Source organism: Camponotus floridanus, unplaced genomic scaffold (genome assembly GCF_003227725.1).
Source record: "Camponotus floridanus strain SB8 unplaced genomic scaffold, Cflo_v7.5 scaffold28, whole genome shotgun sequence".
NCBI classification, from domain to species: domain Eukaryota; kingdom Metazoa; phylum Arthropoda; class Insecta; order Hymenoptera; family Formicidae; genus Camponotus; species Camponotus floridanus.
Window position 1 is genome coordinate 2,238,186 of NW_020229414.1, and position 15,027 is coordinate 2,253,212.

The 15,027-nt window shown below is 30.9% G+C and overlaps 4 protein-coding genes across 7 annotated transcripts; 2 read left to right on the forward strand and 2 right to left on the reverse strand.

The window, feature by feature from the left end:
* Nucleotides 1-646: 646 nt before the first annotated feature.
* LOC105248318 (tyrosine-protein kinase Fer) lies at nucleotides 647-6,207 on the reverse strand. 3 transcript variants are annotated; one of them, XM_011253061.3, is made up of 15 exons: nucleotides 5,646-6,207; nucleotides 5,392-5,562; nucleotides 5,136-5,232; nucleotides 4,853-5,048; nucleotides 4,501-4,638; nucleotides 4,208-4,417; nucleotides 3,922-4,075; nucleotides 3,461-3,634; nucleotides 2,630-2,848; nucleotides 2,238-2,414; nucleotides 1,932-2,145; nucleotides 1,659-1,811; nucleotides 1,430-1,552; nucleotides 1,228-1,350; nucleotides 647-1,106 (listed from the first exon to the last, which is right to left on the reverse strand). In XM_011253061.3, the coding sequence occupies exons 1-15, from the start codon at nucleotides 5,856-5,858 to the stop codon at nucleotides 964-966; spliced, it is 2,505 nt and encodes an 834-aa protein (XP_011251363.2). In that variant the 5' UTR covers nucleotides 5,859-6,207; the 3' UTR covers nucleotides 647-963. The 3 variants fall into 3 exon arrangements, with proteins under 3 accessions (XP_011251363.2, XP_011251362.2, XP_011251365.2); XM_011253060.3 differs by having other exon boundaries at nucleotides 3,922-4,105; XM_011253063.3 differs by lacking the exons at nucleotides 5,136-5,232; nucleotides 5,392-5,562; nucleotides 5,646-6,207 and adding an exon at nucleotides 4,714-4,724 and having other exon boundaries at nucleotides 3,922-4,105; nucleotides 4,853-4,936.
* Nucleotides 6,208-6,971: 764 nt separating this feature from the next.
* Nucleotides 6,972-7,633, forward strand: LOC105248319 (cytochrome c oxidase subunit NDUFA4). Its single transcript, XM_011253064.3, has 3 exons — nucleotides 6,972-7,182; nucleotides 7,265-7,411; nucleotides 7,523-7,633. The coding sequence occupies exons 1-3, from the start codon at nucleotides 7,135-7,137 to the stop codon at nucleotides 7,577-7,579; spliced, it is 252 nt and encodes an 83-aa protein (XP_011251366.1). The 5' UTR covers nucleotides 6,972-7,134; the 3' UTR covers nucleotides 7,580-7,633.
* A 485-nt stretch (nucleotides 7,634-8,118) lies between these two features.
* LOC105248320 (phosphopantothenate--cysteine ligase) lies at nucleotides 8,119-10,439 on the forward strand. Of its 2 annotated transcripts, XM_025409758.1 has the most exons (8): nucleotides 8,137-8,253; nucleotides 8,467-8,536; nucleotides 9,027-9,187; nucleotides 9,254-9,384; nucleotides 9,457-9,557; nucleotides 9,646-9,860; nucleotides 9,935-10,117; nucleotides 10,205-10,439. In XM_025409758.1, the coding sequence occupies exons 3-8, from the start codon at nucleotides 9,059-9,061 to the stop codon at nucleotides 10,385-10,387; spliced, it is 942 nt and encodes a 313-aa protein (XP_025265543.1). In that variant the 5' UTR covers nucleotides 8,137-8,253; nucleotides 8,467-8,536; nucleotides 9,027-9,058; the 3' UTR covers nucleotides 10,388-10,439. The 2 variants fall into 2 exon arrangements, with proteins under 2 accessions (XP_025265544.1, XP_025265543.1); XM_025409759.1 differs by lacking the exon at nucleotides 8,467-8,536 and having other exon boundaries at nucleotides 8,119-8,253; nucleotides 9,029-9,187.
* Nucleotides 10,440-10,957: 518 nt separating this feature from the next.
* On the reverse strand, nucleotides 10,958-14,976 carry LOC105248322 (vacuolar protein sorting-associated protein 16 homolog). Its single transcript, XM_011253068.3, has 16 exons — nucleotides 14,803-14,976; nucleotides 14,515-14,701; nucleotides 14,227-14,358; nucleotides 14,004-14,148; nucleotides 13,812-13,933; nucleotides 13,496-13,671; nucleotides 13,027-13,399; nucleotides 12,836-12,963; nucleotides 12,614-12,758; nucleotides 12,410-12,544; nucleotides 12,170-12,331; nucleotides 11,944-12,093; nucleotides 11,608-11,855; nucleotides 11,439-11,535; nucleotides 11,239-11,342; nucleotides 10,958-11,162 (listed from the first exon to the last, which is right to left on the reverse strand). The coding sequence occupies exons 1-16, from the start codon at nucleotides 14,856-14,858 to the stop codon at nucleotides 11,024-11,026; spliced, it is 2,499 nt and encodes an 832-aa protein (XP_011251370.1). The 5' UTR covers nucleotides 14,859-14,976; the 3' UTR covers nucleotides 10,958-11,023.
* Nucleotides 14,977-15,027: the final 51 nt, after the last annotated feature.

The following is a 15,027-nucleotide window of genomic DNA, read 5'->3' on the forward strand; positions in this document are numbered from 1 at the left end:
CCATTTAATTTTTATACATTTATACATGAGAAAAGTTTAGTTGAAAATGATATGCATATTCAACTTTTTGATTATGTTTGACTATTTGATATTGTCAATACATTTGTTGAACGGAATTTACATATAAATATTATAATTTTATACATAATTAAACAAACATACATTGAACAAGATGTATTACATATGCAACATTATATATTGCTATTTAAAAATATAATTAAATATGATAAAACTTTCATATTAGTGAAAATTACAAGAAATATATATAGAATCACAAGAATTGTATATTTTATATATACATGATCTATGTTTTCTCGCTATGATTTTAATGAAAAACAACAAATTTACAATAACAAATGTAAATATGTATCCCATGTATGCACATCTGCAAAATTTAATGCACATATAACATTCATTGTATGTATATCAAAGGAATATTATAAAATCATTAAAGAGAATATACATAAATGATAATAGAATAAATAAAATTAATGTTTTACATCATTGTCATGAATAAAAATACATACATAAATTCAATTATACTATAGAAAAATGACAATACATCTACTTGATGTAAGATGAGCTGAATTATTATATGTGTGGACGGAGAAATATATAATAATTTATAAAATATACTAATTAAATATATATTGCAAAAAACATATTTAATGGCATTCATATCGACATGCAATTTCGTATGCAATGACGTAATAATGGCAATTTAATAATAATTTTTATGCTAGTATATCCATATCATGGATATGTCATATAGTATATCCATAATACATATACTTACAGATAAAGTATAGTTTGGTTGTGAGCATTTTTACTTTTACTGTATCTAGATATCAACTTGAATTTCGTATAATTCATAAATTATACAAAATAAATGTCAAAACACTATAGCACCAATTTATACTTCTTATTTGTTTATATCCACGTAAAATACTTTTAATATAATACTCATAGATATGCTTGAGATAGCGTCTCAACCACGGTGTATATTTGATCGAAATGCGGACGTTTCTCTGGTTCATATTCCCAACATCGCAGCATCAATCGATAGATCTCGTCGGGTGTTCCATCCGGTGCTGGCATTCGATATCCTAATTAATCAGTTAATATAAATTGTCACAATAATCAAATTAAGAATATAAAAAATATAATACAAATATAATGATATATTAATATCTATAATTTATCGATTTTTATTATTCTTTCTCTTACCTGTATTTATCTTGTCGCGTGCATCCGAGTTAGACATACCGCTATATGGATTGCCACCTTTAGAAAATATTTCCCATATTAGAATCCCATAACTCCATACATCGCAAAGTGATGTGTATTTACCTGAAACAGTAATTTCAGAGCAACAGTAAAATTAATAACATAAAATTAATGATTATCAAGATATTTAGAAAAGTCTTACCGAAATTCATGGCCTCTGGTGCAGTCCACTTAATGGGAATTTGTTTCATACCATCCGAAACTGTATATTCTTCCTCTTCCCTCGACATCCCAAAGTCGGAGATTTTGACTATACATTCGTACCCTAAAAAAAATTTCGTATTTGATATTATATTTTTATTGATGTTATATATCAAATTTGTCAGGTTCAATAGAATTCTTGATAATTGAAAAATATAATTTTTATTTACCTACGAGGCAATTGCGAGCAGCTAAATCTCTATGAATGCAATACTTAGATTCCAAATAGCTCATACCAGCTGCAGCATCCTTACACATATGCAATTGCTCCCGCTGTGTTATTGTACTAGCATTCTTCCGTAAATGCGTAAGTAATGAACCACCTAAAGTTAGTGCTAATATTAGTAGTAGCATATAGATATACTGCAAATTTTTAATACAATAACACGATATTTATGTTAATATAGTAATAAAGTTTAATAACAACAATATTATTAGTTTACCAGGTACTAGTTCCATCACGATCATAATCGGTTGCTTTTGAACACAGATACCAATCAATTTGACTATGTTCGGATGATCATATTGTTTCAATATTCTCCCCTCTTGCAAAAATTTGCGTTTCTGTTCGTCCGGTAATGTTATTTTGCATGTTTTCACGGCTACATCAGTCTTACAGGTCTTCAATTGTGCCTTATAAACATCCCCGAAATTTCCCTATAAATCAGTCGCATCATATCGTAATGTATAATTGGAACTACACCTACGTCACTCTATGTAAAATATAGCTATTGTACCAAGCTACTCACTCGACCTATTTTGTCCAATAGGATGACATCATCGTTATTAAGCTCCCATCGTTCGCGCAAAATTGGCATTTTAAGAATAGCACCAGATCGACTAGTCACTGGTAAGCCAGATAGCCACTGATGCCTGATTAATTCTTGAATAGATGGAAATGTGGGTCCTTCAAATCTATAGTGACCCTACAATTAATGTACTTTTATGTAATCTACTTTTTTTCGAGCGTTTATAATAATAAATAATTCTAATTTATATATATATATATATATATATATATATATATATATATATATATATCAGATTTAAGTTTATTATATTTAAATGTTATATGTTATACTTATGTTAATTACTAATAATACTATGTTAATTTATACATTTATACTATATTTGCTTTCACCTCTGTAGTTTGTACGATAAAATGCTTGTGCCCGTCCCAACAAACAGATAAAACTATCTGACATTCATCGTTTCTTATTGTTTCGCGTACTAAAAAGTCTCCTTCATTGACAAGTAGTCTTACGACTTCTTCTCTCGGTAATACTCCGTGAAACCATTCCTCCTCCATAAGTCCGCCATTTCCATTACTTTTTTGATTGTTAGTTAAATGCGATGGTACCTATAAATAAGTTTAATTTTCCAAAATAAATATTAATAATAAAATATAAGCGATATAATTTTGTTTGCAATTTTCACTACATATATATTTTTATCTTTACAACATATTTCTATATATAAATATAAATGTTCACAAATATTAGTGTAAAAACATTCTTTTTCATGCAGGAAATTCTCATGCTTTACTCATAAAAAAGGATAATAATTAATTGCATACAAATAATATTCATATTATGCTTATATTAATGCAACACTTTTTAATTATAATAAATCATGTAAATAATTTCAAATAATATATAAAATATGCAAAACAATCATCTTTATATGCGCTTTAAATTAATTCTTGTAATGATAAAAAAAATATCAAATTGTAATATTTAAATCAATATTTAAATTTTGATACTATCTGTTTGCATGATAGTACATCATTATACAAAGATTTATTATAAAATCAAAATTGGAAAAAATGTGTTATATTGTTATGGAAAGTCTATATTTTATATACTGCATAACGATATGAAAGATATCAAGCTTCTTATCGTTTTGTGCGATTGGACGCAGGAAATATACACGCGAATACTCAGATATCACACAAATAAAGTGTAACACATACAACAGGGGGAATATTATTTTCTGCTTTGACTGTAGGCCCTTCGCTATTTGCCCTAATTAGTCCGTTTTTCGAATCATTAATTGCTGGCAAAGATTTGAAAGGTGATTTTAAAATTGTCATAAATCGTTGATTTCTCCTTAATGTGAACAGACCATTATCTATCACTTTCTTTCTCTGTAAAGTATCAAATCTAACTAACTTATAAGTTTAGACAATTTAGTGTTCAATGAAAAAACTAATTAAATCTAATAATATTCTTCTACATTAATTATTATAGATACAAAATAATTTTCCAACTTTTGATCCGAGATCTGATTATAATAAAAATTTTTAGCATGTTGATATCAAGAATTAAATTACAGGAAAATTATTTATTTTATATATTATAATTTTCAATTATAATTATCATTATCAAAATTGTTCTTTTTCTTGTTAATTAATGAAGAGAAAAAATTACTCACTTTACTAATTGTAGATGAATCAGTGAAAGAACCTTCCATCGAGAGATCGCAACCCGAAGGTAATTCTTCACAGCCTAATTCATTAAGCGCACCCTTAATGACTTCTATCTGTCTTTGTAATTTTTTCTCCTGACAACGTAATTTCAACTCTTCTCTTTCGCGAGAATAGTCTAAGATTAAAATTCTAGCACAGAATATATAAAAACGCTCTTAAATGAATTAGAAAAAAAATTTAATGACAAAAATTGACATTAATATATTATAAAAAATTATGTAGTTTACATACCTAGAATCGCTATTATTTTCTTGTAGAAATTGTGGTCGTTGTCGATTTTGTTGTGTAGTTTTGAGAGAAGTTTCGAGTTCCGTAAGACGACTTCTCAACCAATCTATAGTTAGATTATCTACAGTCAACTTATTTGGCAATAATTTCCCTGAGGTATCATCCACAAGATTCTCATCAAATGTGAATCTGATTGGAGATGCTGGCCTAGTTCTACATTGACATTATGTAATATTCTAATATAGTATACGCATATTTTGGCATTGAAGATAGTTAAGATAAAGTTAGATATGTACTTATGCTTTCCAATAAAATCCCTGTACTCTTCGATAGGCTTAATACTGTCAACTATTTTTTGCACTCGTACATGGATGTCTAAAAACTTCTCTGTTGAAAAATCCGAGTATTTTACAATATCTTGAAGGATTCCCCTCCTGAAAAAATATAAAAGTTATTTTAAACATTACATATACAAAAGTATAATTTCTCATTTATAATAAAATCTTTACCTTCTCCATTTCTAATTGTATGCGAATAGAAAAGTCAAGAAAAAGTATTAAAACCTCACTTGTAAACAAGAATAGAAATAAGATACTTTGTTAGTGTCCCAATTCATGCAAAGATTATATTGTATAAAATACAACTCACCATGAAGTTATAAATTCTTGATGAATAGCTTGTTGCCGATGAAGCAAACTTGGCAAATAACAAGTTCTTAAATCATGTTCACATTCTGTCACAGCACCTAGTAATAGTACATATTCATTGTGTGTTAAATGAAGTTTTCTGCATGCCTTTTGATATTTTTCCCTTACTTCATCTAATTTGCGACCACCTCGACCAGCTAAAAAGTTGTATCAAAGTATTATATCTTTTTTACACAAATATAACTGTTTAAATAATTTAGGGCAATATTGAATATAAAACTTACATTTGACATAATATTCTTCAAATCGCGACCTCATTAATTTATACGTATCTAGGTTCTTCTGATATTCAAATTTTTTCTTAGTTACATCATCTGTCAACTTGAAAATGACACATAACATAAGAGAAAAATATTAAACAATATAAACCAAATAATAAATTACAATAGAAACGTATAAGTAAAAGAGCATCATATCAAAATTTACTTAAATTTCTCTTAATTGTATTTTATTGTTGCACAGTTTGAATCTTTTATTTACCTGTTGAAACTGATTAGTCAGCCAGGTCTGTTCCTCTTGATAAAGCTTCCTGGCCCTTCTCCTTTCTGTATATAATGTATTCAACTGATCCGCAACATTTTCAATAGAGTCTGCCTGTTGTTTAATCAATTTAGCAGTCTGATCGATAGAGTCCATAATGTCTTTCCAGCTCTATAAAACACGATATTTCTACAGATACCAGATGTCCAATGACTGACACCAATTAAGTTACAAATACACAAACAAACAATTACCTGCACTATGAGACTACCAACGAGATCCTCGCTGCGCTCGATTTTTTTTCCTTGGACGCTCAAGGAGGAAACCGTAGAAGCGTATTCCCGATCGCACTTGACCTTCATCGTGAGGCATCTTCGCATCGTCTCTAGAAGCTTGATCTCGGCGTCCTGGCGAGCCAGCAACGCCTCGTGCGCGGCCTGGCCCTGCAGACTCGTGGAAAAGCCCATCTTTGCGGACGTTACGAACAAACGTGTGACAATTATCAGGAATGCGGTGCGTTTAACGACGATGCATTCTTAGCTTCGCCAGAGAACGGGATACTCCGAATCCGGCCAGCTGATATTCCGACATTTAGATACTCTGCCTCGGCGCTCCCTGGACCACCTGGTGTCCGGGATCGATTACATGACCGCCAGCAACGACGTGCTACCGTCACACGGCCGCGTCCTCGCGCAGCTCTGAGATCAACATTTATATTTATACCAGTCTCCCGAAACCGTGCGGAAAAATTCACCTTTAGCAGAGTAACAAAATACCGCCATTGGATACGTCGCACGATGATGTCGATCAAGGAAGTCCGCGATGGACAGACGGAGACGGGATGGGGATAGATCGCGCTCTCGTTTCGTCAAACCTCATCCCTCGTTCGCAACGCGCGACGCGACACGTCCAGCCAATCACGTGTCAGTCGCGTAGAGCGAGCGGCAACGATTCTGCCCTGGACGGGGCAAGGGGAGCGTAGAACCGGCCAATCGGCCGGCAGCACGGCAGTGGCTGATTGGCCGGTTCTACGCTCTCCTTGCCCCGCCCAGGACAGAAACGTCGGTCGCATTCAGCGGACTCAACCGCTAAGTAGCAATCGAATATGATTGGTCTCTACTTTCAGGTCCGACCAATCAGCGTCGAGTTACATCGGAAAATCTAGTAATGTTGCCCAACTGTTGAGTCCGCTGAATGTGGCCGTTGTCGCGCAGTGTACGTCGAATGTATTGTAAAATCGAAGAATCGATTTATAGATCGAGGAACTTCCTATACACTTGGATGAAAAAAAATTTCTCAGCATATATAACATAATAAAAGTGTACATAGTTTTGTTTTTTTTAATTTTCTTCGCACGACGATTGTTTTTTCGACGGACTTTAATCGCGTTTAAAGACTCGTGTTCCAGTGGAATCTCGCTCAAGCGAATAGACTTCGAACTTCAACGCGTTTTGAATTTAATTTTAAACAAATTAATAAATAAAATTAACAAATTAATACTTTGTAATTGTAATTAAAAAATTAACAATTTAAACAAATTAATAAATAGATAAAGAATTTAATTTTAAACACCATTCCACACGTCACACTTGACGCGCCAACTGCGACGATTTTCGACGCCTTTCGTTGCGCAAACGCCAAATAGATATCAGCCCTACGCTGCTCCGTATTGCGAAAAAAAATTTAGTGCGAAAAGGGGTTCGTCTGTTTCGTTCAAGGGCACGGATCTTCGATACCGCAACAATGAAGATGCAGGGGACGACTATGACCAGCTTGAAGAAGAATCCAGCTGTGAGACACGACACGATAAACAGACGCACAATTTATCGTGTATTCGTTATATTATCTTCTTCTTTTTCTCTTCTCATTCCAGCTATTTCCACTGTACCTTTGCATAGCTGTAGGAGGAGCTGGCGCATTGTTTTACACGTTACGTTTAGCACTTCGCAATCCTGACGTCTCCTGGCTCAATAAGAAGGAGGCCGAGCCATGGAATTACTATAAAGATAAACATTACAAGGTAACGAGAGTGATCATCTTAATTTGTTTCGATTGTAGCAATTACGACCTTAAGTTGCTCAGGCCAAAGCTTCTGTGAATACTCATGTTTATCTTCCTTTTTTCTTTACAGTTTTACGCTTCGAGCCAGGAAGTGAAAGACCTTAAAAGTCCAGCACCTGAATATTGAGATGCAACATGTAAACTAGTATTTGTTGTAGGAATAAATTGTTATAAAATACTACCTCTAACTACCTTATCTTTAAGCTATGTTCTTGCGACAGAATGATAAGAGCGCAGCAATTTTAAGTTATTTCTTGCGAAGAAGAATTCATTCTTATTAAATGTACATTATGTAATGTTATTTTAAATATAGATTGGAGGAATATTTAATAAAAGAGTAATCTTTGCATATCTTGATGTTAGTGAAAACAAATCAGCTTTACTTTGTATACATCTTATTTTGGGAAAATAATTTTCTCACGATAAAAATATCCCAATAGAGTATTATTTTACATATTTCATTTAATCTATTTTAGTAAAATGTCTATATGTAAATTTAAACAAAATGGAAATTTTACATATATTGTATATAAAATGCTATTTTTCCCTTTTTCTGTCTCTTATTCTACTAAACACATATTTGAAGTAAAAGTAACAATATATTATTAATTTTATATGTTATGTCTCATTTCAATTCTTTATTATGAAAGTTAGTGATAATGACAGATCATGTCACTAATTAATTATTCATGTTTCTATAGAATGAGTTGCTAGAAAGAAAAGAGAGACGTTGCAACTGAAATATCAGAGAGTTGCATTTATCTTACACAAGTATATATTAAGATTCCCATTTATTTTAAGGTACTTATGTAATTGATATTTACAAAGTTCAATTGACGATCGAAATTAAACAGAAAATTGATCTTTTACTGATACCGTGATTTGTTTCTAACCATGGTATCTCTGCGCGCGCGTGTTATGTATTTTTCTTTCTCTTTATTAATTCTCTTTATTAATTCATATTCATCTATGGATCAAAGTTGTTTCATCTTTGAATAAAATTATAATTTGCAGAAATATAATATTATTGTTAGCAACAAATAATCAGTGTATGATGACTTTGATACAAGGTTAAGGGAAAGAAAGCAAGTTTTTATTATGCAATACATGTTATATAATATATAACATTTATTATATAAATTTTTTTTTTTTTTATTTTTTATAAGATTTTATTATTTTTCGTTCATGCAGCAAATCTGTTAATTGGTATAATATTTACAATGGTTACGTGGAGACTTTTATGCGAAGCATCCACCTCCTCAAGATTTGGAGCAGAATGAAATGCTCTGAAGAATTTACAAAAAAGCATTTAGATGAGGCAATAAAGTAGTACTAATAAGGTGAGAGTGTAAATTTAATGTTACTACAATTAATAAGACATTTTTTTGACTTTGAATGATTTACAAAGTCAATGACGATCGAAATTAAACAGAAAATTGATCTTTTACTGATACGTGATTTGTTTCTAACCATGGTATCTCTGCGCGGCTGTTATGTATTTTTCTTTCTCTTTATTAATTCTCTTATTAATCATATTCATACAAAATTTTTATAAGATTATTATTCGTTCATGCAGAAATCTGTTAAATTGGTATAAATATTTACAATGGTGTCAGCGTGGGAAGACTTTTATGCGAAGCATCCACCTCCTCAAGATTTGGAGCAGAATGAAACTGCTCTGAAGGAATTTACAAAAAAGCATTTAGATGAGGGCAATAAAGTAGTACTAATAACGGTGAGAGTGTAAAATTTAATGTTACTCAATTAATAGCAAATTTTCTCTGACTCTTGAATGTTACAGAGCGGAGGTACAACTGTACCCTTAGAACATAACACTGTAAGATTTGTGGACAATTTTAGTGCAGGCACAAGAGGCTCTGTTTCGGCAGAATATTTCTTAGAGCATGGATATGCAGTTATCTTTATGTATAGGTAGTAGATATTATATAATACAAATTAATATAAGTAATATTATAATATATAAAAACATCTATATATTTACAGAGTCAAATCCTTGGAACCATTTTCAAGACATTTCATTGGACAAAAGTTTTTAGATTTGCTTCAAATATCGGATAATAATAATGAGACTCCTGTTATCACAGGTAAACTATATACATCTAAAAATCAATTATAAGTAATCATACATAATTATTCTGATATAATTAATAAACAATACATTTATGTTTGCAGTTTCACCTGAATATACCCAGAAGGTGGCAATAGTACTGCGAAAATATAGAGAAGCGTTTGATCAAAAGAAACTGCTACAACTCACTTTCACAACTCTTCCTGAATATTTCTGGCTGCTCCGATCTGCTTGTCAAGCATTAGCACCTTTAGAAAACAAAGCTATTCTATATTTAGCAGCAGCAGTCTCAGATTTTTACATTCCTTCTAATGAAATGGTGATAAACAAATTTTTTCACATTTTTTTAAAATATAATTTATTCTATTATAATAGTTATAATTCTCTTTTTAGTCAGTCCATAAAATTCACTCAACTGGACCGCCAACTATATCTCTTCAATTAGTACCAAAGATATTAGCCCCATTAGTTAGTTTATGGGTACCAAAAGCATTTGTAGTCTCCTTTAAATTGGAAACTGATGAAAGCTTGCTAATTTCCAAAGCAAGAGCTGCTCTCAATAAATATCATCACAATGTAAGTAATTATTATGTACATACACATAATTAAAAGTTTTTTTCCAAATTCTGCAAGATACATTTAAATTTTGGACATTTTTTTCAGCTTGTAATAGCAAACATGTTGCAAACTAGAAAGCAACAAGTGGTAATTGTAAGCAAAGAAACTGATTATAGCCTGTCTCTTACAAATGAGCAATTAAATGATGGTGATGAGATTGAACAATTAATTGTAAATGATATTAGTGAAAAACATACAAAGTTCATACGGTCTGGAGAAATTAATTGATGAATAGTTTTAGATTAAAAAATATTTAGATTTTAAATAGTGATGTAATATTAGATAGTTAGATTATATATATATATATATATATATATATATATATATATATATATATATATATAATTTATACATGCATTTTAAAAATCTTATAATTAAATAAGTTTTAATAATGATATACTTAGATATTTTCAGATATTTTATGTACATACATACATATGTATGAATATATACATCATGTACAAATGTATTTACATGTACAAATCAGTTACAAATATGGATATTTTGTATAACAAGTATTTTATATTCATATTTTTGTACAGATTATAACAGGATGAGTACAAGATGAGTACAGGCATGAGTAAAGATTTACATTGATATTGATTAAAATGAGATATAATGTAATAGATATTATTTTTTTAAATAACTATATAACTTTACCTATTTTACTACTTTTTTTATCTTATTGATTTATATAAATTATCTTATGGATAATGTTTATTGACATATGGAAATATTTTACATTGTATGTTTATCATTTGAATTATATATATACACACACATACACATATACACATACATAAAAAAAATTCAAATGGCATAATATAAATGCATGTAAAAGTTATAATACACAACAAAAAAATTTTAATTTTTAAGACTAGCTAGATACATGTTGATCTTATCTACTAATTGCCTGTCTGTCAAACTACATTGCGCCAACACAAATGTAAGACCTGAAGCGTCTTTTTGATCAAACGCTGTCTTTGCTGCTTCGCTCAGCATACTGCACAGAATAGCAATATATTTATTATGTATATATATTTAACTTTAAAAAAGGTATAACTCTTTCATATACTTACTTTAATTTTACTAGATACTTCACTTTAAGATCATCTTTAATTTTCATTAAATATTTTCTTGCTTCTAATTTTTCATTATACTTGAGACATTCATCTATAAATGGCTGCAAAAGGATTAAAATAGTTTGTTACAATCAATAAATATAAATAAATATATAGAATTATATAAAAATGATACACAAGTTTGCAATACTTGTTACCTCATAGCCAATGGGGGACTTTTTAGTTTTGGAGAATTTTTCCAAATCATTCCATAGACCTTGTTCTGCTAAACATTGTATCTTTAACCACCAATATCTGTCAAAATATACCATTTAATATAAGACGAAATATAAAAAAATTTGCTTAAAGTTATAAAAGTTGATATACCTCCGATCTGGTATTTTATATTCGGACCGTAATTTATCCGCTAATTTCAACTCATTACGCAATAATAATATTTTTACAGTATCATGTAGAGGCTTTCCAACGACTGACTCGTGTAGCGTATCCTCTAAAGATCTCTGATATTTTAAGAGCTTTATCTGTTCTTCTGTTAATGAAGCATTTGTATCATTACGAGCCAATCTAAAATTTTCTTGTGCAGATTGTAGCAATGCATCTTTCGACATGGTGTTCTAAAAATGTGTCATATACCTTTACTTATTCAATATATTGTGATAAAAATATAAATGTGTAAAATTTTTCATGTACAATTTTACTAACTTTTCGTTGATAACTCTCAGTGATAAACCACACTGCTTGTGAATGAAAGTCATCATATTGATTATAAATATCGCGTAATGTCTCTCTATTATGACTTTGACAATATTTAATATATAATGCCATTGCCAAAGGACAATGCATTATAGACATCTGTATAAATGAATGATAGATTAATTAGAAAAGTGAATCTTATATATTTGCACTTAGAACACGTTATTTTCCTTACTTGAAAATCCCCGAGAGTCATATTTTCTCTGAGATGAAGAATGACAGTGTAGACTAAATCCGTATTACCACTCTCTACAGCTTTATGCAGAGCGGCTCGCTCTTCGCCAAGCGTCAACAGCAGGGGTACTTGCTGATGCGCACGCGGTTCATAGTCGATTAACTAAAATAAATACAAATATATAATTATTTATAATGTAAAAAATATAATGCTTTATATATTTATAATTAGTAGATTTACTTTAATAGCCAATTGTTTTCGCCCACAATCAGCTGCCCTTTTCGCAATTTCGCTGTATGAAACACCAGGAGCATATCCTAATTTATCAGCTATCTCCTCTGCTATTTGTTCTTTATCTAATTGCGTTTGTTTTACCTAGATAAAAATATGTATATATTTCTTGAGATATTTTTAATATTTTATCTTTTATCACATTTATTTCACCTTGTAGCAAGCCCAATGTGCCAATATTCTACTTTCCCCATCAATTTCAGGTAATTGTAAATGGCGTGCTATTTGTATACCTAAGTAATAATGTCTTCGAACTACTAATCTGTCCAGTAGCACTTGATTTGTAAGAACATTAAATCTGGCATTAATAAGGATTTAGATAGATTTTTAAGCATCACAAAAGAATATAGAGGAGAATTCTATACAAAAGGATACTGTGTATATGTTAGTGGAATGCCCACAGCAGGATGTCTTACTGCGTTCAAAACTCTCAAAATCCTGCACATTTGAACGTAATATTCAGAATCCATTCTTTTGCTGAATCCTTTTCCAAACTTGGCAGCCTAATAAGATTGATAATTATTATCACAATTTCTGTTTCGATAAAATGTACTTATCAAACTTACACGCATCAAAATCTTTTGCGTTTCAAAATCGAATTCATGACTCGCTCCATCGATGCAAGCCTTTATCGCCGAATCCAATTTATCTTTCACTAGATCTATATAACTGTCAGCTTTATGACTCTTTTTCTGAAACTGCTTAGAAGCCTCTAAGAGATACGATGCAGGATCCGTAGAGTTGATTCTAAATATTCTTTGCACGACATTCGGTACTTTCTGTATCATTTCGTGGGAGCAACTCGAAAGTACACGTACTCCATCAATTTCTGTAATCAAGTGTACCGGACCATCGTAATTGTACACTATATTCTCAGCTGTACGTCCTACTACCATTATTGCACTGTTCCAGCTGCATACCACGGCTTCCGTACCACACCTGCCCGAAAATATTTAAAAAATCCTATTAAATCTACTTGTGGTTTCTCGAAAATTAATTTCTATCAACATTATAATTATATAATTCTTCATTTACCAGGCTATATTTGCCAAAGGTTCCTTCATATTTGTATAGCATTCACAATATTTCTCTCTAAAGTCTATTGAACCAATATATAAATGTCCAGTGTCAGCATAGAGTGCAATGTGCCGATAATTGCCAGATACAGCCATTGCTATCACATTATTGATTTTATTGCTGAAGAGATTGTTCTAAAAGTGAGATAAAGTTTATTATATCAAATATCGATTTTCGTGTAAGATGTAAAGTTAAGAAAATTAAGAAATATATAATATAATTATATAACGACATTATAAATTAACAATATACTATAATAATATATTATATTTACAAATGGAAATGTGTTTTGGTGGGACTGATGAATTACAACGATTCCTTCTCTATTTGACAAAATCACCTCTGTCTCCCTATCATAATGTATCACGCACCAACAATCAATTGGTCCACCATATCCTAAAAGCAATAGTTAATAATGACAGTAATCCAGGAAATATACAGATATATTATATTGTATTATACTTGCTTGGCATATCGGTAACTGGTCGGACTTTAGGCTCGGATACATTGTTTACTAGAAATATGCGATTAGTAGATGTTAAAACAGCTATCCCAGTGCTGTTGGATGTCGCAAAGAACTTTGCGTCAATAACTTTAGTATCCTTAGCTACCTTAAAGAATGAGAAGATTAATGTATATGGAGAAGTTTCATTGATAATAGAAAGATATCTTGTGTGTAGATGGCTTACATCTTTTCCCATACTAAAAGTATGTTGATAAGTTCCAAACATGTCATATATCAGAACCATGCCATCATCTTGTACGCATAACAATTCTTCCTGTTGAGACCAGCCAAATGATATCAATTGTCCACTGCTCCACTGAAAAAATATCAAATAAAGATGTTACTTGCAGGAATATTTAGTTACATAATGATTTAAATGATTTAACGCGTAATAATTTTTGTGTTTCAGTTGCAAATTAATGCCTGATAAATAAATTCTTTGAAGAATGTCTTTGCATTAAAGTAATCTTACTTGCAATCTGGCTGTCAATTTTCCTGATGATGTATATAACAATATTAAGGGCTTATTAGCTCCTTGAACTTTGACAAGTTTCTTGGGATTTCTCGTTACAGCGATAGAACCTCCATAAGGAGCTGCCACAAGTAAATTGTTAAAGGAAACTTCCTGCTGGAAGGATATCGGATACAGCTCAAATTTGCTGCAATTATAAAATGTTGTTAATATTAGCACATTGTATAATTTCAATTTTTTTTCATCGTATGAATTTATGTCATAAGAATATAAATTTCAGATATTTACCGAAAGTATATATCTCGTCCTAGAGGAAACCAATCGGCAGTCAACATAGCCGACATTTTTTTGAAAGAATATTGTAATCGATGTGATTCGCGAAATAATTATTCTATACAAGTCACGTCTGACAATTACACGTTTTGACAGATTACACACTGATCGTAGGCGTCCATTTTGAATTTTCTTGAGCATGCGCATTGTAAGGCTAGGTCTACAATAGTCCCGATCTGC